General features: G+C 45.9%; 1 protein-coding gene across 6 annotated transcripts in view; it reads right to left on the minus strand.

The window, feature by feature from the left end:
* The window catches only part of LOC137545700 (sterol O-acyltransferase 2-like), a 69,622-nt gene that overhangs the window by 23,712 nt on the left and 18,098 nt on the right, over positions 1-27,812 (minus strand). For 4 of the 6 annotated variants that reach the window (XM_068267233.1, XM_068267231.1, XM_068267229.1 and 1 more), the window contains 4 exons: positions 19,989-20,116; positions 15,905-15,964; positions 11,877-11,984; positions 2,884-3,166 (listed from right to left, as the gene is read on the minus strand). In XM_068267233.1, the coding sequence (XP_068123334.1) occupies positions 2,884-3,166; positions 11,877-11,984; positions 15,905-15,964; positions 19,989-20,116 (579 nt within the window). Of the gene's footprint in view, positions 1-2,883; positions 3,167-11,876; positions 11,985-15,904; positions 15,965-19,988; positions 20,117-24,561; positions 24,617-27,812 lie in introns of those variants that run through there. The other 2 variants (XM_068267234.1, XM_068267232.1) reach the window with 2 other exon arrangements.

Consider the following 27,812-nt stretch of genomic DNA (forward strand, 5'->3'; position numbering starts at 1 on the left):
TGTCCTGCCCACTCAACAAAAACAGCCCTTGCCAAGGTGGTCAACGACCTTACCCTTGCCAGAGACAAAGGCAGTTACTCCATCCTGCTCCTCCTTGACCTCTCCTTGGTATTTGATACCGTAGACCACCCCTTACTCCTCCAATTCCTACAGTCCATGGGCATCCATGACCTCGCCATGGCTTGAATCTCCTACCTCTCCAATCGCTCCTTCATGACCCCCTTAATGGCTTCTCTTCAACCCCTGCCCCCCTCTCAGTTGGGGTCCCCCAAGGCTCTGTTCTGAGTCTACTACTGCTCTCAATATACACTTCCCCAATTGGCAAATTCTTCGCCTTCCTGGGATTCTAATACCACCTTTATGCTGACACTCAGATTTACCTCCATACCCCTGATCTCTCCTTCACCACGGAGAAGGTCTCCTCATGCCTTTCAACTATTTCCTCCTGGATGTCTGCTAGGTTCCTGAAGCTAAATCTAGACAAAACTTAGCTCCTGATCTTTCCACCCCACGCTGTTGCACCCCTCACAGATTTCAACCTCACAATCGACAGTGTAACCATTCGCCCTCCTTCTGAAGCCCGATGCCTGGGCATCACCCTGGACTCTGCGCTTTCCTTCTTCCCCCACATTCAAAACGTCACCAAAGCCTGCAACTACCACCTCCGTAATATCTCCAAGATCCGCCCCTTTTTGACCCCGAACACTACCAAATGGCTCATCCATGCCATCATCATCTCCTGCCTTGATTGCTGCAACTCCCTTTTGTCTGGCTTTTCCTTGAATCGCATTGCCTCCTTTCTATCAGTTATGAATGTGGCTTCCAGACTCATGCATTTTTCTCACAGCTCTGCTTCCACATCTCCCCTCTGTAATTCCCTGCACTGGCTTCCTTTCCAATTCAGGATACGTTTAAAGATTCTATGCCTGGCCTATAAATCTGTGCACAAAACCTGCCCTACCTTCATCTCAGAGCTTGTTCACAGGTATATACCAAGCTGCCCCTCCGGTACTTCAACGACCTTCGCCTAACTGCCCTGCGCACTTCCCAATCCCATGTGTGCCTGCAGGATTTCTCAAGAGCCGCCTCCATCCTCTGGAACTCCCTTCCACCGCCCATCAGACTTGCCCCCTCCTTCAACATACTCAAGCAAGCACTCAAAACCTACCTGTTTAACCTGCCTGGCGTTCTATTAAGATCGCCAGGCAGGCTGCGGGAGGGTTTTTTTTTAATAAAAAAAAAACTATTTCATGCAGCCAACTGAAAGTTGGCTGCATGAAAGCCCACTAGAGGGCGCTCCGGAGGCGTTCTTCCGATCGCCTCCGGCGCCCAGAATAAACAAGGAAGGCCGCAATGAGCGGCCTTCCTTGTTTTGCTTACATCGTCGCCATAGCGACGAGCAGAGTGACGTCATCGACGTCAGCCGACGTCCTGACGTCAGCCGCCTCCGATCCAGCCCTTAGCGCTGGCCGGAACTTTTTGTTCTGGCTACGCTGGGCTCAGGCGGCTGGGGGGACCCTCTTTCGCCGCTGCTCGCGGCGGATCGCCGCAGAGCGGCGGCGATCAGGCAGCACACGCGGCTGGCAAAGTGCCGGCTGCGTGTGCTGCTTTTTATTTGATCCAAATCGGCCCAGCAGGGCCTGAGCGGCAGGCTCCGGCGGTACTGGACGAGCTGAGCTCGTCCAGACCGCCCAGCAGGTTAAGATGGCCTCCCAACCACCCTAACACACAGTAACTCTACTGATTACTTATTCTACAGAGCTACCTTGTGTGTCCACCTCCTTCACCCCTCAGATTGTAAGCCTTTGGCAGGGTACTCCCTTCCCTAGTGTATTCTACATGATTGTGTGCCCCCATCATTGTGCTCCTTTCCTATGACCGCCTCATACTTGTATTGCAGGGCCTACCTAACAAGCCCAAAATCGCATGATCATGTATTTTGTACCGTTTACCTTGTATAGCTTTGTCCTATGTTGAATAACATTATTGTGTTTGTCTATCATAGTATCATTTTATGTATTTACTGTCCGTAGTATCATTTTATGTATTTATGTTGCCGCTTTATAAATACAATAAATAATAATAATGGAGAAAGTGTTGCAAACTGCAGATAAACCTTTTCTACCTTATTACATTTTTATTACCTAGCATGCTGAGTTTGCAAAACTGACTTCCTGTGTGGATATCTTATGCAGCTTGGATACACTGAATAGCTATATGTGAACTGTTCAGACTCCTGTCTCTAATCTAATCATCACCCACATGAGGTTGTCAGGGAGGGCACACCAGCCAGTCTCTCAACTCTGTATAAGGCCCAGTTAACACTGGCAATTAGTGGCTAACGGATCTGTGAAAGTGGATGTGATTACCGGTTGTTCGGATCCGTTTGCCGTTCCGCTGCTTCTGTTCCGTTTCCTCACATCCCCCCAAGACCCCCATCAACAAAGAGGATTTTGCTGGCTTAAACGGTCCATTTCTCCACTAGTGTGAAGAAATGTTCAGTTTTCTCATTGCCCCCAATGCAGCGCTTCAGGATCCGTTTCCGTTCTGCTGGGCTCAGCGGTCCGGAAAAATAGCGACAGAACCAAATTTGCGGTCCGTTCAGCCGAGCGGATCCGTTCTAACAAACCAAAGTGAACGGATCCATAGGTTAACATTGGATCTGTTAGGATCCATTTCGTTCCAATCCTCGAATGGACCATTTTTTACCGCCAGTGTGAATCAGGCCTTATTATTGGAATTCAGTGACTTTACCTACTAGGGATCACTTGATATGCTGTAATAAATCAGGCCCAGTGGGTACGCATTTTGTCTGCCATGTGTATGGGCTGTTACATCATCATTATCTGTGATTGATCTATAAATCTAATTTACTAAACTCACCGATTCCAGGATGACGACGAAACTGGAGGCTGGAGGCACCCGATAAATTCTCACCACAGAGACTGGGAATATAAACAGCACACACGTCTGACACACAAGCAGGAATATGCTTGTAAAGGCATTTAGGAGAAACTTGTGTTTGGTTTTGGGATACAAAGATCCCCAGAAATGTAATGTTTTATAAGGGATCAGAAGAGTGTATGTAAACATACAGATCCAGCACCATGCAACAGTGTCAAGTTGTCCAAAGGTGTAAAAGAGGAGGTCAAACTTTAAAACAAACCTGTGGGCAACAAAGAGAAAATGACAATGGCATTACTCACAAGATAAGAGGCCCAACAGAACTGTTCAGGAATTGACTATATAATAATCTTGAAGGCAGTGGCGTAGCTAAGAAGCCCTGGGCCCCAGTGCGAGTTTAGCATTGGGGCCCACCAAGCATGCTATAGATAACAATTGTTACGGCACACCAAAACCAATCATGGACAACCACAGTGTCAGAGGTGCAAGAAGGAGATGGGGAACAGCTTGTTCATCATTACTACTATTCAAAGTATCTATAGAAGTGATTATTATCAGCACAGGACCAATAAAGAGCTAATACTGTGTTTAAGGGGTGGGCCCTTCAGGGCCCCTCTAGCCCAAGGGCCCCCGATGCGGTCGCTACCTCTGCACCCCCTATAGCTACGCCACTGCTTGGAGGTAAATTAGAGCTGTACTTCCCGAGGAGTGGATACCACACTCTAATGTAATCAAAGATGAATAATGAAGGGGGGGCTTGAAAAGATAAAAAGGCCCATATGCAATTAACTTTTTCTCCTGCGTTATCACCTAGGAGATAATTTTCATATACTCAGCATTTTACAATTGAAAAAGTACCCAAAAGTTCCAGAAAAAGTACTGTGAAAATTATTTTGAGTATTTTCTTGCTTGCTGGTACATTAAAAGGAACTTTATAACAAGGTGTGAAAATATCACCTAGGAGAAACTTTAGGAAAACAAGTGGGCCAAAGAGCCCATCTTTGCAAAAAATATCAAAATTTTATCTTGCATCCAGCAAAAAAACTTGTGTAACAATGTGCAGATTGTATAGGTTCCATCAGTGAAATTTTAAACAGGAGTGCAACAGCACCAATTCGTTTTGGGTCTCCAGGGACCCTTCCTTAAGCACATTAAGATCTATACATGGAACAGTGAAAACACAACTCAGGTCCACCTGGAATAAACCATCAAGAGAAGAGCAAATGTGATAGCCGAGGCAATCCCGTAGCAACACAAGACTGCAGATGTGAAGCAAGTGTGAAGCCGTCACACTCTTGTCTAAAATGTAATTGATCAAACATATGCAATGTGCACATACAGTAGTTACATTGTTATATTGCTAGAGGCACTGCAGTAGTGAGGTCATTATTAGGCCAGGAGTACTAGATGTAGCGGCAATTAGGTTAGGTGTAGCGGTAGTAGGAGGGTTAGTGTTATGTGTAGCAATTGAGGAGTTTGAGGCACCAGAGTGTTTAGATTCAATTCTATGGCTATGTCAATCGTCAGTGAGGTTAGTGTTAGGTGTAGTGGTAGTGAGGCTACTGTTAGGCACAGCAGTAGCGAGGTTAGTGCTAGGCACTGTCGTAGTGAGGTTAGTATTAGGCCAGGAGTAGTAGATCAGTGGTGCTCGGGTACCACTTTTCACTATCTGGAACTAATTCGGTATCAGATACCCAGATATCCGATCCAATCTTGCCGCGTGTCACGTGGCACTTGCCACATGTCACGTGACACGTGCCACTTGGCATGTGCCACGTGACAAGTGTCACGTGACACGTGGCAAGTGCCGAGTGACAGTCAGACAGCAGAGGAGAAGACACTAGTGCACACTAAACTGTCACACTGGCACTGCTCACAGCACAGCAGTTCTGTAGAAAGCTAACACAGTAGTACTACTACTCTAACAACTACTAGCACTGACTGTTGTACTACAGTACTAACTACACAATAACACAGTAATCCTATCCCATAATCCCTAACCTAACCTATACCTAGCTGGCCTGGTCTGTGCACAGCACACACACACAGACACATAGCAGCTGCATGCAGCACACACTGACTGTCACACAAATGACATCAAGCTAATTAATGATTTAACAATAGTGTAGTGATAGTGAAGGGGTTAATCACTGAACAGTTTATCACTGTGTACAGCCCTTGGCCCAGCAGCACTGGAGCACACACTCTAACTGTCACACTATGACATCAATTAAGCTAATTAATGATTTAACATAGTGTAGTGATAGTAGTGAAGGGGTTAATCACTGAACAGCTACTTTATAACTGTGTACAGCCCCCTTGCTAGGCCACCACCAGCACTGGAGCATGTCTCTCACTGAGCATTCAGCAAGCTAAGACGATATGTCTCATCATGGCAGCCCTCCTTATTATACAGGGGGGCTGGCCAGTGTTCCTTTCTGTGATTGGGTGCCAGGGCTTAGGCTGGGAGGCCTCTGATTGGCTCAATGAGGTCAGGTGGGGCTGGCCAGGGTTCCCCTCTGTGATTGGTTGCTAGGGCTTCGGCTGGGAGCCCTCTGATTGGCTCCAGGACGTCATCACCTTAGTTACAGTATTTCGGATCCAGATATCCACAGATATCCGCGGATATCCGGGTTATGCGGCCACATATCCGCAGATAGCTATCCGGATTTGGGCCCAGGTATCTGGAATCCGAATCCGGTCTGATAGCTGAAAAAAGGTTGAATATCCGGGTTACCCGGATATACGGAATCCAGATGAGCAGCCCTGTAGTAGATGTAGAAGCAGTGAGGCTAGTGTTAGGCACAGCGATAGTGAGGTTAGTGTTAACCACTGCGGTAGTGAGGTTAGTATTAGGCCAGGAGCAGCAGATGTAGTGGCAGTGAGGTTAGTGTTAGGTGTAGCAGTAGCAGTAGTGAGGTTAGTATTAGGCCAGGAGTAGTAGATGTAACAGCAGAGAGATTAGTGTTAGGGCTCAAACCCACTAGCAGCCTTTTCTAAGCGTTAGTGATTTGAAAAAGCTGTTGCTAATGCAATGCAAGGGGGGATTTTTATAAACTCGCATCGCTCTAGTGGGATCACACCCATAGCATTACATTAGCAAGAGCTTTTCACAAAAAAAAAATCACAAAACGATTCGAAAAGCTCTCCTAGTGGGTTCCAGGCATTAGGTGTAGTGGTAGTGAGGCTGGTGTAAATGCACAGCAGTAGTGAGGTTAGTGTTAGGTGCTGCGGTGGCGAGGTTAGTATTAGGCCAGGAGTTGAAAATGTAGCAGCAGTGAGGATAGTATTAGGTGTAGTGGTAGTGAGGCTGATGTTAGGCACAGCAATAGTGAGGTTAGTGTTAGGTGCTGCGGTAGTGAGGTTAGTATTAGGCCAGGAGTAGTAGATGTAGCAGCAGTGAGGTTAGTGTTAGGTGTAGCAGTAGTGAGGCTAGTGTTAGGGACAGCAGTAGCAAGGTTAGTGTTAGGCACTGCAGTAGTGAGGTTAGTATTAGGCCAGGAGTAGTAGATGTAGCAGCAGTGAGATTAGTGTTAGGCACTGTGGTAGTGAGCTTAGTATTAGGCCAGGAGTAGTAGATTTAGCAGCAGTGAGGTTAGTGTTAGGTGTAGCAGTAGTGAGGCTAGTGTTAGGGACAGCAGTAGCGAGGTTAGTGTTAGACACTGCAGTAGTGAGGTTAGTATTAGGCCAGGAGTAGTAGATGTAGCAGCAGTGAGGTTAGTGTTAGGCACTGTGGTAGTGAGGTTAGTATTAGGCAAGGAATTGTAGATGTAGAAGCAGTGAGGTTAGTGTTAGGTGTTGCGATAGTGAGGTTAGTGTTAGACACAGCAGTAGAGAGGTTAGGTGTAGCGACAGTAGGAGAGCTAGTGTTAGTGGGAGAAGAAGGGCTAATGTGAGAGCTGGGATTATGAGTGGAGTTTGATGCAAGCTTTATGTTTTAAGTAGTATAATATCAGTAGAAAGTAAATGTACAAATTTACAAATTATTCCCTTATGTCCATGAAAGAAAGAAGATGAAGCCGGCACCGTCTTATCTGTATCTTCTGCTCTTTAATTGTATTCCAATCATAAACACAACGTTTCAAGGCTGCACGCCTCTTTATCAAGCTGAATTGGAAGTCACAATGATGTAACAAACACACTGGTATTTATACTAGACATGGTTAACAACAGTCAATCAATTCAAATCACTATTATCCAATCATAATGGTCCTTATCTGTCGGACCTGATAGGGAACTTATATATGGCTGCTCTGATAGGATGTGCAAATAGGTACCTCCCACCTGGGCGACCATGGGAGGCAGGATAGGTGGGAGGTACCTATTTGCACATCCTATCAGAGCAGCCATATATAAGTTCCCTATCAGGTCCGACAGATAAGGACCATTATGATTGGATAATAGTGATTTGAATTGATTGGCTGTTGTTAACCATGTCTAGTATAAATACCAGTGTGTTTGTTACATCATTGTGACTTCCAATTCAGCTTGATAAAGAGGCGTGCAGCCTTGAAACGTTGTGTTTATGATTGGAATACAATTAAGGAGCAGAAGATACAGATAAGACGGTGCCGGCTTCATCTTCTTTCTTGCTTGGATGATCTGGAGTGCTGCTGGATCGCTGGCCGGGCACGTCACACTTTTGAGGTCGTTATTGGAGTGTGCGGTCACACCACTGTGTATTTGCTTGATTCAGCATACTGTGACCAGCACCTTCTTTCTAACATGGAGGATGTGCAAGTTGAATCCCTCATCTTTTCCTATTCACCGGAAGAAACTAGCAAAATCATGGCGCAAGTTTCCAAAGAAGTGGCTTTTTTGAATATGGCGGACGACAAGGCCATCAGGAAGCAGATTTTTAAAGTGGCTAAGACACACATTACTTTTGAGTTGCATTCTAGGACCCTCGCAGAATATCACAGAGTAAAGAGGATACCTAGAGGGATGAGGTCCAATGTGGCACCAATTATGTTTCCAACAGATAAGGACTTTTGTTCCAAGTGGTCTCGAATCTGGAATAAGGCATCATTTGATTCAATGGTCCTCACGATTGAAAAAATACAGGAGGAACTACCAAAATTGGATGTACAACGTAAAGATCTTAAGTCCAAACTACGGCAACTTATCCCAGAGGGAGAATATGAAGCTTTTCTTATAGACCTCACGGACAGTCTTGAGAACTATGAAAAGCAGATACAAATCATCAAACGTGATAAATTTCAACGAGATGAAATGGACTACAAGTCAGGATTTATATATAATTGGCAGAGACCGACACCACGACAGCGCCCTCCTAGAAGACCTAGACAAGGGGGTAGGCCAGGTGATCGTCCTATAGACAATCAACCTGACACATCAGATAATGCAACAAGTTCCTCACAGGAATTGACCTCGGATTTAGCCTCAAATCAAGGAGGAAACGCAGGGGTGGACGTAAGAGATGAGGGAATAAGGGGCAGATTGAGACCACGACACAATCGGCCATATCGGAGAACATGATAGTTGTTAACATTTCGTCTTGTCTCCTAACGCCTGCACAGACCTCTGCCCTCAACCTGGGACTATCCTATGCACCAACTAATACCCCTGACCCATTGGAAATAGATGTAGAGCTACAACGATTTTTCCGTACAATTAAGCTCAAATACTTTTTTTCAACTCCAAGGCCGTTTGATTTCACCTCTCCACCTGAAGTGGAGCCAGAAAGGTTACAGCTACAGGACACTAGCCTTAGACTTAAGAGACGGTTCCAACCGCCATCATGTCAAATCATTGACTTATTCATTCGGAAGGTACAAACTGAGGTGGACACACTCTTGCGGAATCCAAAGTTTACAGGACTTAGTATCCGGAGAAATATTACTAGTGAGCAACAACGAGCACTAAAAGAACTTTCAGATAACCCACTCATCACGATAAAACCAGCCGATAAGGGTGGGGCGATAGTTGTTATGGACACCACCATATACCGGGGAGAGGTGATGAGACAACTCTCCGATACATCCACCTATCGAAAATTAGATGGTGATCCACTAGGTGATATTCAAAAACATCTGGATGCGGTAGTTGCTGCAGCGGTTCAGACCCAAATAATAGATGATAAGCTAGCGAGATTTCTGGTACAAGAACATCCGATCACCCCAGTATTATATATTTGTCCCAAGATACATAAGCAGCTAGTTAACCCCCCAGGCCGACCGATTGTAGCTGGGGTGGAATCGGTGTTTTCACCTGTGGCTAGGTACCTGGATCAGATACTTAGACCATATGTTGTTGGCCTTAAATCATATTTGAGAGATACCCAAATGTTTCTTAACATTATTCATAATATGGAGCCTCTAGGGGGCCCATGTCTTTTGGTCACATTGGATGTGGAGAGCCTCTACACCTCCATCCCACACGATGGGGGTGTGGAGGCTGTCCATCATCTGTTGGAGACGGCATCTGATTTCACAGGCCCTCAGATTAAGTTCATCTGTGATTTATTGAGAATTGTCTTACAGTTTAACTATTTTCGTTTTGAGGACAGTTTTTATTTGCAGGTCAGGGGAACAGCTATGGGGTCGAATGTGGCCCCGTCCTACGCAAACATCTTTATGGGAGTATACGAAGAAATGTTTGTATATACCAATGAGTTATTTCAGAAATACGCCAAACAGTGGCATAGATATATCGATGATGTTTTTTGCGTGTGGGCGGGGCCACATTCGACCCTTGTGACATTTGTCGAGGAACTGATGGTTAGATGTCCAACGATTCGACTTACTATTCACTCCTCGACTGAGGAAGTGAGTTTTTTGGATACTCTGGTACGACGAAGTGGAGATGGGCTTATTACCGACCTCTATATTAAGCCCACGGATGTCAACTCCCTTCTTCATTATGGGAGTTTTCATCCGAGGGCTACTAGAGGTTCGGTTCCCATCAGCCAATTCCAGAGGATACACCAGATAGTTAGGGAGGAGGCGGTGCGGACGAGGAGACTTGACGAGATGCTGAGCAAATTTGAGTCCAGAGGATATCCTGTTGATATCCTACAGAAGGCACGTACCAGAATTACTAATCAATCTGGTAGACAAAGAAACAGACAGCAGACACACAATCGGATTCCATTTGTAACAAGATACAATACTCAGAGTTCCAATATATCTAGAATAATACGAAGACATTGGCACCTGCTGACAGACAGCTTTCCTGACGTTGAGCAATTTAGGAACCCCCCACTAATATCTTATAGAAGACCACCGACACTTAGAGACCGACTAGTGCATGCTGACTTGACGCCAGTTAGGGAGGCAACTCAGACACACAGAAGAGGTACCTATCCCTGTTTGAACTGCGTTCACTGCAGTTCTGTGATCAAAGGCCCTTGTATATTACATCCCCACTTAGGTACAAAAATTGCCATTAAAGGATGGCATACGTGTGACTCAGACTATGTTGTTTATGCTCTTAAGTGCCCTTGTGGCCTATTATACATCGGACAGACCACCCAAAAACTTAAGAAGCGCCTATCATCCCATAAACATGCCATAAGGGAACGACTCACTGATCAGGCCGTACCATATCACTTTGCTCAGATGAATCATCATGTCAGCCAACTTAGGTTTATGGTGATAGAGAGGGTCTCGCCCTTAAGGAGGGGGGGAGATCGATTAAAAAAGCTGCTGTGGAGGGAGGCCTATTGGATTAAGAGACTGGACACAATGGAGCCTAGGGGTTTAAACAGGGAACTTGACCTTGTCCCCTTTTTATGATTGCTCCATTGTGCCCAGCCTCGACTTTCCTTTTATTGTTGTTATTGATTTCCCTCTATTGATTTAGGAAATTCTATATGTACTGGATCTGATGTATGTCCGATGGGCTCAATATGTTAATATCTTTGAGTTTATTTCATATTGCTGTTGTTTTTCTTCCCCCCCCCTCCCCCCCCTCCCCCCCTCCCCTCCCCTCCTCCTTTCCTTCTCCCCCCCCCCCCTTTTCCCTCTTCTTGCTGTTACTGCTTCTTAATATCATTGGATCTATTTTCAGTTTATATCTAACTGCCCCGGGGGCATAGGATCAATTTTAAGACTGGATCCTATGCGTGGATACTTGCACTTGTATGTAAATATATACATGTTTATGCAGGGATGAATATAGCCTGCCCCTCATTGGCTGACGGCTCCGGCCTCATAACATCTAGATGTGACGTATGCGGACGTTAGTCCGCATGCGTCCACGGGTGTCCATATGACACGCTGTGCCGTATGCGGACGTTAGTCCGCATGCGTCCACAAGTGTCCGCCTTGACACGCTATGACGGAGCTTAGCTCCGCCTTTCTGCGTGACGTTGCGCCAGTTCCCCATCAGGTCCGCGTTGGGCGGATGGATGGGGTGGGTGCAGCAATGGGCGGACCCAGGAGGTCGGGGGCTGGGCGACCATGGGAGGCAGGATAGGTGGGAGGTACCTATTTGCACATCCTATCAGAGCAGCCATATATAAGTTCCCTATCAGGTCCGACAGATAAGGACCATTATGATTGGATAATAGTGATTTGAATTGATTGGCTGTTGTTAACCATGTCTAGTATAAATACCAGTGTGTTTGTTACATCATTGTGACTTCCAATTCAGCTTGATAAAGAGGCGTGCAGCCTTGAAACGTTGTGTTTATGATTGGAATACAATTAAAGAGCAGAAGATACAGATAAGACGGTGCCGGCTTCATCTTCTTTCTTGCTTGGATGATCTGGAGTGCTGCTGGATCGCTGGCCGGGCACGTCACACTTTTGAGGTCGTTATTGGAGTGTGCGGTCACACCACTGTGTATTCCCTTATGTCCATGAAAAACCAGCAGGGGGTGAGCTCCCTAGGTCCTTGGACTTGGGAGTTGGAGGATCTTGCCCCCCACACTGGAAGCCAGGTATACGTCAGGCAGACTGTACATCCAGAGCATGTTTTTCTGCATTTGACCTGGATATTCCACTCACCTCCCATGTTCAATGATGTCAACGGCTGCTGTGCTGATCACAAAAATACAGAGTACAGCCACAAACATGTGATAGAGTGATCGAAAATGTTCCTCTTCCATCAGGTCGCTGTGCAGACAGAGGACAGAAGGTGTAGCAGAGTCATAAACGTTATGCAACACAGGTGATTCTACTGATGGTACTGGCACACACTATGCAATTTTCACTTCAGATCCTACTCAAGCAAGAGATCTGATCGATATCCAGTTCTGACAACGCACGTTGCACTAATGGGTTAATGCCCGGTTCCCCCTGCTCTAGTAACTGTAAAATTGCTGTGCACACGGCAACTTTACCCGACTTTAGTCTTTAGGTGCGATGAGGGACACAAATGACTTTTAGGGGCTGAAGAAGCCCCAGGTAAGTAAAGCTACATTTATTTTTTCACCTCGGTATTCCTTTAAAGTGTACCAGAGATCAAAAACTATGAAGAATTAATACTTACCCTGGGCTTCCTCCAGCCCCATAAGCTTGTGTGAGTCCCTCGTCGTCCTCCCGCAGTCTGCCCCGGTAACAGGCTCAGTTGGGTCCAGTCTGGGTCTTCTGCACATTCACGGACCTCCCGTGCGTGCTGCGCAGTAGACTGACGCAACTGAGCCAGTTACCGGGGCTGATTGCAGCTGAACCACAGACCACTAGAGGACGGCAAGGGACACACATGTGCTTATGGGGCTGGAGGAAGCCCCGGGTAAGTATCAATTCTTTATAGTTTTTGATCTCTTGTTTACTTTAAAGAGACACTGAAGCGAAAAAAATATATGATATAATGAATTGGTTCTGTACTATGAATAATTACTAGAATATTAGCAGCAAAGAAAATATTCTCATATTTTTATTTACAGGTATATAGTGTTATTTCTAACATTGCATCATTCTCTAATATGTGCAGATTACACAACACTCAGCATTCAAAATGATTCTTTCAGAGCAGTCTGTGAACTAATGACCTCTCCTCTGGCAGAGGAAAAGGAAATAGTCCAGGAACAGTTGAGATAATAAAAGTCAGATAACAGCCCTCTCCACCACTTTGAAAGTCGTAGAGATAATGGCTTTTTTGTATAGAGATAACAACTGGAGTTTCTTAACTCTTCCTGTACTGGAAACAATTAGACTGATGTATCTGATCTTAATGTTTTATTTCTTAGCTGTACTACACATACAAATCATAATATCATAGTTTTTTTTTCGCTTCAGTGTCTCTTTAAGTTGTTGAACCAACCACATGTTTGGAACACAGATATTATCAACAGATGTATATTATTACAGAAACATGAGAATACATAAGTAATATTTGACACAACAAGTAGATAAGTTTTACTTCTACTGTAACATTTGGGAGAAATAAATTAGTCTAATGTTAATCTGAAACAGTCCCGGGTTTACCTGACGGGACCCAATAGGCACAGATGTCCTGGCACCTTAGACTTCGCCCTTCATGAACCCACAAACCCCAAACTGCACTGCAAGTGTGCTGGTTGTCCCAACTTTCACTTCTCCCTTACCCATCATACGTAGCTACAGGTACCACTTAATATTGAGGTTATGACTGGCTACCTAATACTAAGTAGCTAGAGGTATCACCAAGTATTAGGTAGCTAGAAGAACCTCAGTATTCAGTGGCTAGGGGTGCCCCTGACTGAAGGGAAATCTCTTCAGTTGAATGCCAAGAGCAGGGTGAGTAACCTCATTTACACTCATCAGGACTCTGCATAGGGAAGGAGGGAGGCACTTGGGTAGTGAGCCGCCTTTCCATCATCAGGCACCTGTAGGCACGTGCCTACAGTGCCTTATGGTAAATCCATGCCTGACCTTAAACAGCGGCTTAAAGAAAACCCGAGGTGGGGATCTTAGCGTTAAATCTATACACAAAGGCTGGGTCTGGCTATAGTGCCCAGCCTCTGTTGCTAGTTGAATATTTCCTAAATCCCCCCTGCGCTCTGCACTAGCCCATAAATTACAGCCGCGCTGTCGGGCTCTGTTTACCTTTCTAGTGCAACTCACGGCGCTCCCCCCGCCTCCTGCAGAGCGCCGGTCCCCACCCACGTCCCTTCTCTTTAATCAGCAACGAGGGAAGGGACGTGGGCGGGGATCGGTGCTCTGCAGGAGGCGGGGGAGCGGCATGAGTGGCACTACAATGGTAAACAGAGCCCGCTGCGACACGCTCAGTGTCGCCAGTGCGGCTGTAATTTATCGTCTAGTGTAGAGCGCAGGGGGGGATTTAGGGAATATTCAACTAGCAACAGAGGCTGGGCACTATAGCCAGACCCAGCCTCTGTGTATAGATTTAACTCTAAGAACCCCACCTCGGGTTCTCTTTAATGAAAAAATATACAGTAAGTATAGGACAATAGTGTTAGCATAAAAAGTAGCCTGAACAAATAGTTAGGATTATTATTATTATTGATTTGTAAAGCACAAACATATTCTGTGGTGTGATACAAAATGAGAAACAAACAGAACAGAATAATACAGAACATGGTGTTCAACAATTAACGAAATACAGAGTTGGTATAAAATACAGACACGGTACAGAATTGGTAATTACGGTGACAAAAGCAATCTGAATAAAATGTGTAACAAATTCCAAGACACAAACCTTTCAAGTTTACTATCTAAAGGGAGGCCCATACCCCATTCCCTGGGGAGGGGGGGGGGGGGGAGGGGGACAAGAGGTGGGATAGTATACAGTATTCATACCTAGAGGCAGTGTGTTTTAGTGTGTTTTATCTAGTGTGAATACAACTTGGCCAGTGGTCAAAGAGGAGCTGGCCTAAGGTAGAGCGTATGCTTGTCTGAAAAGGTGAGTTTTGAGGGAGTGTTTAAAGATATCAAAGGTTGGAGAGTGACGGATGTGTTGTGGCAGGGGATTCCAGAGGAGCGGTGAAGCACGTGTGAAATCTTGTATCTGTGAATGCAAGGAGGTGGTTATAGAAGAGGACAAAAGAAGGTCATGTGCAGATCTGAGATTGCGGTTGGATTGATATCTGGAGACTAGTAAAGAGATGTACAGGGGAGAGAGATTGTGGAGAGCTTTGAAGGTTAGAGTTAAGAGTTTGAACTGGATCATCTGGTTAATTGGTCATCAATGAAGAGCTTAACCTCCCTAGCGTTCTGGATGAGCTGTGCTCGTCCAGAGACGCTAGAGGGCACCGCTCAGGCCCAGCTGCGCCGATTTTGATAATTTTTTTTTACAAACACGCAGCTAGCACTTTGCTAGCTGCGTGTTTGCCCCGATCGCCGCCGCTCGCCGCCGATCCGCCGCTACCCAACGAGAAAGAGGCCCCCCCCCGCACACCCCGTGCACAGCCTGGCCAATCGCCGCCAGGCTGCGCTTTGGGGTGGATCAGGAGTCCCAGTGACGTCACGACGTCGATGACGTCACTCCATTCGTCGCCATGGCGGCGGGGGAAGCCCTAAAGGAAATCCCGTTCAGAACGGGATTTCCTTATGGGCGTGATTGCCGGCGGCGATCAGAAGGGTGGGAGGGAGAGAGGAGGAAGGGGAGAATCATGTAGCTAGCGCTAGGCTAGCTACATGAAAGGGAAAACAAATTGGGCGAAGAAAACCCTCCCGCGTCCATGCGGCCGCGGGAATTGAAACGCCCAGCAGGTTAACAGAGAGGAGCAACACAGGAAGAGCAAAAAGAGAAAGATGAATCAGATGAGGATACACTCTACTGTTGTTGTTTTTGGGGGGGTTTTTTTGGGTTGAGCTCAGCTATATAAGATATTTTTAGATTTCAAATGGATGGAATTTCTGTTGATCTCCAATTGGAAATACAATATGTAGTAGAATGTGTTTATTGTCTCTTATGAATGACTCTAACCCAAAATGTAAAAGAGCCGTAGCAGGATTAGGATTCATTTGTGTGTGGCAATTTTACTAATAATCTTAAAAAATGTTAGACCTTAGGGTTCTAATGAATGGGCATTGTCACAAGAGCCCTGACACAGATTATTTTTCAGAGTGGAATTTGAATGTGAACTTACTCAAGTAAGGAAGCTCGATGTACAAATACTTTCTTCCTCTCAAACACTGGGCTTTGGGACCTAAATGCAAGACATCAAAATGCAGGCTGTCAATATAAGAAAAAAATGACTTATAACCTCATAAAGGGAACAAGTGCTGGTTAAAAGTATTCAGTTAAAATGTCTGATCCACCGGGAAGCCTAAACAATCACAGGTATTTTAGCAAAGTATTCCAGCTACCATCTACCAGTCTGTACTGTACAAGTAACAATAACAAGTAATAAAGCTGAAGTACAAATGTGCTTCCATATACTCCAGTTACACCATGGTGTTGTCAGTATAGAAGATACAGCAAAGTCGTTGTGCATGGGCCCTGAAAGCATCCTTCTGATGTTCCTCATGGGAAGGTTTCCTATCAGTTGAGGAAAGGCAACTGTGCTGGTTCACAGAGATCAAAACTCAGGATCTACAGACAGCAATGTACCTATAAATCATTAAGCCCCCAGCAAAACTAGGATGGGCTTCCAACTCCAATGTTTATACCCGCTTTCTCCATGGAAGCTCTCACAACCAAAAGGACCATCTGTCAGAAATCCTTTTAACAAGTTGCTATGACTCCCCCCAACCATAAGTGACAGAAATATCTGCTCTGGAGGGGGGCCTCTCCTATCAGAAAGAGGGAGAGTAAGAAGTCGGGGTTCCTCACTGCCCCAGGTCGCCCTGTGTCTGTAGGACTGCTCCCCACATTATTACACTCTTGAATACTGAGTAATGACCCACTATGTTTTGAAATTGGTTTTAAAAAAGTTTCACAAACTAAGATTATATGCTGCATCTCTTGCCAAATTCCCATAGCACAATGTATTCATTTCTGAGTGATGACCAAAAAAATCCCCCTAGCATGCAAATTAGCATAGCAGTGATAAGGATCAGCTGTAAGGAGCTCAACTTGCAAATTCAAATTCAATTTGAAAATCAATAGGTGTATTTTGATTGGCTTTTGTAGGCTCCACCCACTTTTCTGAATATTAATCCCAGTCACCCAGTGACCAACTGTGCAAAGTTTGTGAACCCTGCCATTAACAGTGTAAGAATGGCTGCCGTTTACATTGTCCTAGTGAAATTTGTGTTTGTCTCCGCCCACTGATGACCCGGCAAAGAAGAGAATGAGCAGGTCCCTTTAACACAGCACCACACAAATGTAGTATTCAAAAAGTATCAAAATTTATTAACAACTCATCATTCATCACTATAGAACAAGGAATAAAAAACAATTAAAAAGAATCATACTGCCTGTAATATCCATAATGAGAATTCATATACATATATAGTATATATAGTATTATAATGAGCGCCCAATAATAAATTATGTAGCTTTGAGGCTATCAGAAATAACAGAGCTGTCCCCAGTGGTAGAACCCGGGTTCAGTACATAGCTAAGAAAGGGTGATGAATGTAACAAGTGACAATTATCATGTGAACACAGTGCAAACCAAAGTATATACCATCAATATGATACAAGAAGAATATGTGAACCAAATTATTAATCAGATGCAATATGATCAAAAGATATATCCACAAGTGCAAGGGCATGTGAAGCAAAGACATTCAAAAAGCTGTGACTATGATACTGCGTACTGAACAAAGTGACACAATAACTGTGAGGCAATATACTTATCCGGATGGCGCTGTAACAGGCAGTAGAGTGGAGAGGAAGCCCCAGGCGGATGTCTCCACCGGTTCCGTGGCAGTAACGCTGCTTTATCAAGAGCAGAGGGATCTCCACTTGTCACTTGTTACATTCATCACCCTTTCTTAGCTATATACTGAACCTGGGTTCTACCACTGAGGACAGCTCTGTATTGAGCACCCCACAGTGTTATTTCTGATAGCCTCAAAGCTACATAATTTATTATTGGGCGCTCATTATAATACAATATATACTATATATGTATATGAATTCTCATGGATATTACAGGCAGTATGATTCGTTTTAACTGTTTTTATTCCTTGTTCTATAGTGATTAATAAAGAATTGTTAATACATTTTGATACTTTTTAAATACTACATTTGTGTGGTGCTGTGTTAAAGGGACCTGCTCATTCTCTTCTTTGTTTGATATTTCACCAGTCTTTGCACACACAATAGATAGTGTTGCTGAGATATCTGCATGCGCACTGATGACCCGGCATTGCCCAGGTAAATTTTTGGCTGGTGTTGGCTGCGCCCACGTTTTCTAACCCTAGCACACAATTACTCAATTACTCAATGACCAAGTTTGAGAGCTTTGTGGTCTTTGGCATCAATAATTTGCATTGAAATTAAACAAACAAATGTGATTGGCTGTTTGTGGCTCCACCCCCTTTTCTGAATTTGAACCCCAGTCACCCAATGACCAACTGTACTAGGTTGGAGGCTTGTGCCATTAAAAGTGACATTGAAGGGGAAAAAAATTATGCTATAATGAATTGGTTGTGTAGTACAGATAATTACTAGAACATTAGTAGCAAAGACAATATTTTCATATTTTTATTTTCAGTTATATAGTTTTGTTTTTATTTTTTTATAACATTGCATAATTCTCTAATAATTGCAGTTTACACACTACACTCAGCATTCTAAATTATTTCACAGCGCAGGCTAGTAAACTTTTGAACTTTCCACTGCAGAAAAAAAAAATACAGTGACAGACACTTGAGATAATTAAGCTGGCCATACACTAGGCCGATTCCCGCCAGATCGACAGCAGATTCGATCACTGGGATCGAATCTGCTGTCACATCGTTTCCGCTACACGCCGAATTTCGATCCATTTCGTCCGATCCCGTCGATCGCTCCGTGCGGAAAATTACCGTCGATCGCCCGCGGGTAGGGAGCGCGTCGCTAGCGGCGTTCGAGTGCCCGACGACCGACGCAATAGAGCCCGCATACATTACCTGCTCCGCCGGCGCGACTACCCCGGTCACCGCTGCTTCGTCTCCGCTCTGGTCTCCGGCATGCTTTACTTCTTCCTGCCCGGCAGGAAGTTTAAACAGTAGAGGGCGCTCTACTGTTTAAACTTCCTGCCGGGCAGGAAGAAGTAAAGCATGCCGGAGACCAGAGCGGAGACGGAGCAGCGGTGACCGGGGGCAGTCGCGCCAGCGGAGCAGGTAATGTATGCGGGCAGGCTGGGAGCGGCGGCGGCGGCACCATCACAACAGATTGTGAACGGTTTCAGGCTGAAATCGGTTCACAATCTGTTTGCAGTAAAGGTAGCCATACGATCCCTCTCTGATCAGATTCGATCAGAGAGGGATCTATCTGTTGGTCGAATCTGATGGCAAATTGACCAGTGTATGGCTACCTTAAGCTTCAGAAGACAGAGATCAGTGGCTCTTTTGCATAGATAACAACTGGAGTTTCTTAACTCTTCCTGTACTGGAAACAATATCAGACTCATATCTCTGCTGCTAATGATTTATTTCTTAGCTGTACTACACATACAAATCATTATATCATAAGTTTACTTTCACTTCAGATTCCCTTTTAAAAGTGCAAGAATGGCAGCAATTAAATATTCCCATTGAAAATCAATAGGTGAATTTTTCGTAGTGAAATTTGTATTTGTATTTCGCTCACCAGCGTGACTTTGTAATGAGTGCACACTATTTGCGCTCCTGTCAGCCCAGCGTGCTCTCTTAAGTTACCCATGATCCTTGGTAAATTAGACTAACAAGCTTTCACTGAGGATAGAAGTTCCTGTTTTGTTACACTTCAGTTGTGCACTAGATTGGATGTTTGTGAGGATTTTTTCAGCACTAAATGATGATTATTATTATTTATTGCATTTATAAAGCGCCAACATATTACTCAGCTCTTCAGTTAATTTCTTCATTCGTAAATCGGGGATTTTTGTGTAGCATCATTGCCAATGAGTTGGTAAGTCCCTTTTCCCTTCCTGGGTTAGTAGAAATTGGCGTGTTAGAATGTTTTGCTCATCGCTAGACTGCTTATGCCAAATTCCATATGAGGTCTTTCTCAGTACAGTTTTTGACCTGCCGTCTGTACCCATCAATGGATGTACATAAGATACCTTCAGAGTCATCCATTCACTTTCACCCTACCCTTGCTGTGGTGTGGTTTTTGCAGTTTTATCCTCATTTTTGTATGACTGTTCAGCTTCCTTCATGGCTTTATCAAGAAGTATTTTCAGCTGAGCGCTGATCTCCTCCACCACCTCCGCCTTCACACCCTGGAAAACAGAGAGGATGCTTTACTGCTGCTAAAAGCAAATAAAAACCATAGGTGCAGCACAGTATAACTACTACTACACAAACCAACGTGTAATACAATGTAAGCAAAATTGCCTATTACCTTCAAGAAGAAGAAAGCTATTATAGTATTACTGTGCTGCACATCAAACATACAGTGTGCCAGCAGCAGTGTTCCTCCATAAAGATCCCATAGGCCACATGACATACAGTATATCTTATGCATGGTGAACGGTTGCAGTGAAGTTTACGCTAGAATACATGACGATAGAGCAAGTATATGTGCTCTTGTGCACTGCACTGCATATTCAAAAAGGGGTGTCTGGGGAATAAACTTTATATAGCCCATACTTATTAATGAGGGGAAAGGGGAGGGGAGGGATTTTCATACTAGTCACACTTACTAAAGGGAGAGTGGAAGGGAGTTTTGTTCTGGCTTCACTTTGCTACGGGGAGGCGGGGCTGTGGAATTCTTCCAATTAGAACCTGAATCTTTGTGCATGCGCACTGTGGCATTGGGTGGTCTCCACCTCTGGCTGCTGTGATCCACGTTGAATCCTAGCTCTTATATGCTTCCTCATGAAGAGGTTTGAGGACTGAAACCAGTGGCACTACAGCTGCAATTTTTTTTTTGGGGGGGGAGGGGGTGCACAAAGGGGGATGGCTGGCTGGTGGGGCCCATTTGGGTGATCAAAATCAATGTTTATATGGCGAGCTTTAGATATTTTGTTCCTAACTCAGGTGATAAAATTAAGGCTAACTAGTTCCAGTAATGATAGAAACCAAATGTAAACCTTACAAACAGAACTCAGAGTAGATTGTCCAATGATGGTGCTATTACTGAAGAAAAGTAATCCTTACTTGCTACCATAGAAAGTTGCTCCTGTGTGGACAGGCAAATCATTCCAGCCCTTGGCCTTCCTCTCACTACTCTACAAGCATGGGGAGGGAAAGAGGCAGGAGGGAGAGAAACACTGTGGCCCATATGCAATTAACTTTTTCTCCTTAGTTTTTTCCAAGTTAATATTTTCACACCTTGTTAAAGGACTTCCGAGGCAAAACGAAAAAAAAAAGTTAAATACCTGCATCGCATATGAAGGCACGGAGGACGCCATCCACGCCCTCTGTGCCATTCCGCCAGGTCCCCACTGCTCAATAGCCCCCCGGGCCGGCTCCCAACCCCACGGCCCGGGTCGGGCTCTCCTGCCTCCACAAACATGGCCGCATGAGCTGGCCACAGCTGCGTAGTCCGCATAGCCGCGAGTGCGGCTGCGCAGCTCTAGGACCATCCCCCCGATCCACACTACAGGCTCGCAATAATGTCCAAAGACTGGTATCCCCCAGCTAGCGTAACCTGGAAATCCATTTGATATGGATGCAGTTAGAAACATAAACTAGAAAGAAAGAAGAAATCAGGAAAGTAAGAGACAGAAAGAGGGTATCGGCCATATCTTTCCACTCCAGGAATTTCAACACTAAAGAAAGAGAGCCAATGAGTTAGAATAGAGGATTAGACCCCATATGGAATTTTGGTATAGTCAAATAACTTAGTAGAGTAGGGTAACTACGAAAGGGAGGTGTTTGAGGGAGGGAGAATGCTGTACATGAACCATATAACTTAATTTAATAAGAAGTTTTAAATCAGGATGATACCATTTATTGGCTAACTAAAAATGAATAAAAATAAGCAAGCTTTCGGCCTTGCAGCCTTCGTCTGGCTTATATCCTGTTAGTTTGCAGGCTGGTGACACAGACAGCTTATATACATGCAACATCAAAAGGGAAAACAGATTTATTTTTCAAGCATAAATACATGTCATTAAGATGCCTTAATTCAAACAGACCATCTGAATGGGGTTAGAGGTTATTAGCTAAGATAAGGATCCTTGTTTACGCCATGCTCACAGACCTGGGATTAGGATTGACCCAGAGGTATCGTAAATTCTTAGTTAATTTAATAAGAGTTGCCCCTCATCTGAGAGGACGAAGACTTCCCATCTGCGCCAGGTAAGTTTACATTTTTCTTCCCTATCAGATTGGAAATGTAGGGTCTCCTCAATTTGTTTAAAGGGAACCTAAACTGAGAGGGATATGGATATTTCCTTTTAAACAATATCAGTTGCCTGACTCTCCTGCTGATCAATTTGCTGCAGTAGTATCTGGATCTCACACCTGAAACAGGCATGCAGCTAATCCAGTCTGGCTTCAATCAGAGAACCTGATCTGCATGCTTGTTGAGGGGCTGTGGCTAAAAGTATTAGAGACACAGGATTAGCAAGAAAGTCAGGCAACTGGTATTATTTTAATAGGAAAAATCCATAGCCTTCTCAGTTTAGGTTCCCTTTAAGATCATTACATGCGGTTAGCCAATCTTGAATTGTAGGAGCCTTGGAAGATTTCCAGAACTTTGGAATCGTGAGGCGTGTGGCAGTGAGGATATGGCGGACAAGTGACCTTTTATATGTTTTAATTAGGCAGTTTAGATTCAGCAGTAAAGCATAATATACACGGAGCGATCCGGCGGCTCGATAAGCCGCCGGATCGACTCTTCCGCATCCCCGCGCGTACCCACCGCGTCCCCGCGTGCGTCGGATTCGATAACCGCTCGTCCCCGCCGGCACTTACCTTCTGCTCCATTCCCCGCTATTGTCCGCTCACGGGGAACGAGCGGGGAATCGGCCACGGCGAGATCGGACCTGTCGGATCTTATCAATTGAGCCGCATTAGCATCCTCTCCCAAAGGGGTTTGATTTTTGCACAGCCATGCCATATATGAACCATGTCGCCTACCTTACTCCCACATCGCCAACACAGCTCAGATATGGAAGGGTTATATTTATGTAGCCGTTCAAGCGTCATATACCATTGCGTCAAAATTTTATAAGCATTATCCTGGCCTCGGACCCAAACTGAACATTTGTGAGCAAATAAGAAACATTTAGTTCATTCTGCCTCAGTTAAAGTAAACCCCAATTTTTCTTGCCATAGGGATACGAAGGGTAGGGGTTTGTCACAAAAATGTGGGAGAAGGGAGTTATGAAGATAGGAAATCCTGTGTTCTGAAGGATGAGAAAAACAAATGTTTTCAGGATCTGATTCTTGTCTTTCCAAGAAGGTTTTATCTACTTCCTTAGAAAGGAAATGAGAGAGTTGGATGTATTCAAAATTTGGATTATCATTAAAGCATCACTATTGATCATAGAGGACAACGGTACTTGGACATTCTGCCTAATTTGCTTCAGTTTTAACCCAGGGGAGGTCAATTTCCTCAAACAATATGTGTTTGATAACCAAGGAGGGAAAGGGGGTTATCCCAGATGGGCATATCTGGGCCCATATTGGTGGCAATTCTGTGTTGTTTAAAGGGACTCCGAGCAGTGCAGAAACTATGGAAAGATGCACATCATTTTAAAGCTCTCTTTCTCCTCTTTCCAATGATATATAAACCACCACCCTACGCCTTTTAGTTTTCGCTATTTTCGCGATTGAATCTGCCGCGGCCACGATTTCGATCGCGAAAATAGAGAAAACTTAAGCCCCGTCTACACGGGGAGATGTTGGGGAGATGTTGTGGCGATCGGCGGCCTTTTGCGCGTCCCCGAGCGTGCCCGCCGCGTCCCCGCTCGCCGCGCGTGCGCCGCATTCGATTCCCCGCTCGTGCCCGCTCGTCCCCGCCGGCGCCGCTTATCTCCCGCACGATTCCCTGCCATTGTCCCCTCGCGGGGATCGAGCAGGGAATCGGCGGTGCGGAGATCCGTCCTGTCGGATTTTATCAATCGAGCCGCATCAGCGGCTCGATTGATAAGGAGCATCGCGGCCGCATCTACGCGTGTAGATGCGGCTTAAAAGGTGTAGGGCAACGATTTAGGTGTCGTCAGAAAGAGGAGAAAGAGAGCTTTAAAATGATATCCATTTTTCCATAGTTATATTGTATTACACAGGGCGACTTTTTGTCAAAGTCAGCAGCTGCATTCAGCAGAATGGAGCTGCTGACACTGGGGAAAGTGTCGTCCTCTGTAATACAATATAACTATGGCTTGATGGATATCATTTTAAAGCTCTCTTTCTCCTCTTTCTGACGACACCTAAATCGTTGCCCTACACCTTTTAGTTTTCTCTATTTTCGCGATCGAAATCGCGGCCGCGGCAATTTCAATCGCGAAAATAGCGAAAACTAAAAGACGTAGGGTGGTAGTTTATATATCATTGGAAAGAGGAGAAAGAGAGCTTTAAAATGATATGCATCTTTCCATAGTTTCTGCACTGCTCGGAGTCCCTTTAACCATCTGATCCCATACCTTAAAGGTATCTTTAGTTCATGAAAAGGAGCTTGTGGGAGAAGGTGGGCGACAACTTGGTCGTATCCAAATTCCTGCACCAGGAGCATACCGTAATAACCTCTTCTCAAGTGCAGCCCATTGCGTACCTCTAAGGTCGTGGGTCCATTCTACTAGGCGGTTAAGGTGAACTGCAATGTAGTATGTCTTGGGATGTGGAAGTCCAAGGCCTCCTTCAGTTTTAAACTTCTGTAATGTATGTAAAGCTATGCGAGGCTTACGAGACTTCCAAACATAGGAAGACATTAATCTGGATAGTTTTTTTCCAAGAGTTTTCTGGTAGAAGGATTGGAAGAGTCTGCAATAGATAAAGGAGTCGAGGCATGCAATTCATTTTCAGAATATTAACTTTACTTATCCATGAATGTGACAGTGATCTCCAAGAATCTATCTCTCTCTCCAAAGATTTCAATAGGGGAACAAAATTAAGCTCATAGAGTTTCTTAAAGGGAATCTGTATTGTTAAAATCGCACAAAAGTAAACATATCAGTGCGTTAGGGGACATCTCCTATTACCCTCTGTCACAATTTCGCCGCTCCTCGACGCATTAAAAGTGGTTAAAAACAGTTTTAAAAAGTTTGTTTATAAACAAACAAAATGGCCACCAAAACAGGAAGTAGGTTGGTGTACAGTATGTCCACACATAGAAAATACATCCATACACAAGCAGGCTGTATACACCCTTCCTTTTGACTCTCAAGAGATCATTTGTGTGTTTCTTTCTCCCTGCAGCTATCTTCCACTGAAGTGTCAGGCTGTTTCTTTCTGCAGAGTGCAGACAGCTCTGCCTGTATGTAATTCCTCAGTATGTGAAAGCCCAGCCAGCTCAGAGGAGGATTTATCCAGCTTGTAAAAGATAAGAGAGAAGAGAGAAGCTGCCCTAATCTAAATAGTGCAGAGAGGGTCCTGAAGGGGGGAGATGCATCACAGAACCACAACACTGAAGAACTTGGCAGCCTTCCAGACACAGGCTGACAAGTCTGACAAGAGAGAGATAAGTTGATTTATTACAGAGATGGTGATAGTAGAACGTGCTGCAGTAAGCCAGAACACATTAGAATAGCTTTTGGAACTTGTAGGATGATAAAAAACAGGATGCAATTTTTGTTACGGAGTCTCTTTAAAGTCTGAGCTCAGTTGCACTCCTAGGTATGTGATAGATGAGGATTTCCAAACAAAGGGAAAGGCATTTTAAAGGTCATTTACAAGTGAGGAGGTATAGAGATATTCAGGATTCCAGATTTATTCATATTGATTTTATAGTTGCCAGCTGTAGAAAATTAGGCAGTGATATTGCTGGAGAAGTGATATATAGCAATAAATCATCTGCGTATATGGCAGATTTATAAACCCTGTTTCCAACTGCTATACCCCCCACATCAGGATGCTCCCGAATTGCTGCAGCAAGAATTTCCATATATAAGAGATAGAGCCATGGGCGTCGCTAGCCCTGTTTTGGAGGGGCACATGCCCCCAATCTATCCTGGGGTGCCACGGATCTCCGCCCGGCCCTCTCTGGCAGCGGCTCCCTCCAGCCGCCGCCGCCGCGTCACTCAGACCTCAGGATCAGGCGGCGAGCCGGCGACCAATCGTGCGGGCGCTAGGACCCAGCGCCCGCACTGATATGCGGAAGTGACATCACTTCCGCATATCGAGCGGGTGCGTCCAGCGCCCGCTCTTACTGGTCGGGTCGCCGCTGATCCTGAGGTCTGCTACAAGGTAAGGGGGGTGGGGGGAGCAGCGGCGGCGGCGCGGGGGGGGCCTATCTGGCACTCACTCACTCACTCCCTAAAGGGGCTCCCTGGCACTCACTCACTCCCTAAAGGGGCTTCCTGGCACTCACTCACTCCCTAAAGGGGCTCCCCTGGCACTCACTCACTCCCTAAAGGGGCTCCCCTGGCACTCACTCACTCCCTAAAGGGGCTCCCCTGGCACTCACTCACTCCCTAAAGGGGCTCCCCTGGCACTCACTCACTCCCTAAAGGGGCTCCCCCTGGCACTCACTCACTCCCTAAAGGGGCTCCCCCTGGCACTCACTCACTCCCTAAAGGGGCTCCCCCTGGCACTCACTCACTCACTCACTCCCTAAAGGGGCTCCCTGGCACTCACTCACTCCCTAAAGGGGCTCCCTGGCACTCACTCACTCCCTAAAGGGGCTCCCTGGCACTCTCTCACTCCCTAAAGGGGCTCCCTGGCACTCTCTCACTCCCTAAAGGGGCTCCCTGGCACTCACTCACTCCCTAAAGGGGCTCCCTGGCACTCACTCACTAAAGGGGCTCCCTGGCACTCACTCACTCCCTAAAGCGGCTCCCCTGGCACTCACTCACTCCCTAAAGGGGCTCCCCCTGGCACTCACTCACTCCCTAAAGGGGCTCCCTGGCACTCACTCACTCCCTTAAGCGGCTCCCCTGGCACTCACTCACTCCCTAAAGGGGCTCCCTGGCACTCACTCACTCCCTAAAGGGGCTTCCCCTGGCACTCACTCACTCCCTAAAGGGGCTCCCTGGCACTCACTCACTCCCTAAAGGGGCTCCCTGGCACTCACTCACTCCCTAAAGGGGCTCCCCCTGGCACTCACTCACTCCCTAAAGGGGCTCCCCCTGGCACTCACTCACTCCCTAAAGGGGCTCCCTGGCACTCACTCACTCCCTAAAGGGGCTCCCTGGCACTCACTCACTCCCTAAAGGGGCTCCCTGGCACTCACTCACTCCCTAAAGGGGCTCCCTGGCACTCACTCACTCCCTAAAGGGGCTCCCTGGCAATCACTCACTGCCTGAAGGGGCTCCCCCTGGCACTCCCTAAAGGGGCTCCCTGGCACTCACTGACTCCCTAAAGGGCCTCCCTGTCACTCACTTATTTCCTAAAGGCCCTTCCTGTCACTCACTCACTCCCTAAAGGGCCTCCCTGTCACTCACTCATTCACTCCCTAAAGGGCCTCCCTGTCACTCACTCACTCCCTAAAGGTCCTCCCTGTCACTCACTCACTCCCTAAAGGGGCTCCCTGGCACTCACTCACTACCTAAAGGTCCTCCCTGGCACTCACTCACTCCCTGAAGGGGCTCCCTGGCACTCACTCACTGCCTGAAGGGCCTCCATGGCACTCACTCACTGCCTGAAGGGGCTCCCTGCCACTCACTCACTGCCTGAATGGGCTCCCTGGCACTCACTCACTGCCTGAATGGGCTCCCTGGCACTCACTCACTGCCTGAAGGGGCTCCCTGGCACTCACTCACTGCCTGAAGGGGCTCCCTGGCACTTACTCACTGCCTGAAGGGGCTCCCTGGCACTCACTCACTGCTTGAAGGGGCTCCCTGGCACTCACTCACTGCCTAAAGGGGC

This window comes from Hyperolius riggenbachi, chromosome 2 (assembly GCF_040937935.1).
Source record: "Hyperolius riggenbachi isolate aHypRig1 chromosome 2, aHypRig1.pri, whole genome shotgun sequence".
Taxonomy (NCBI): domain Eukaryota; kingdom Metazoa; phylum Chordata; class Amphibia; order Anura; family Hyperoliidae; genus Hyperolius; species Hyperolius riggenbachi.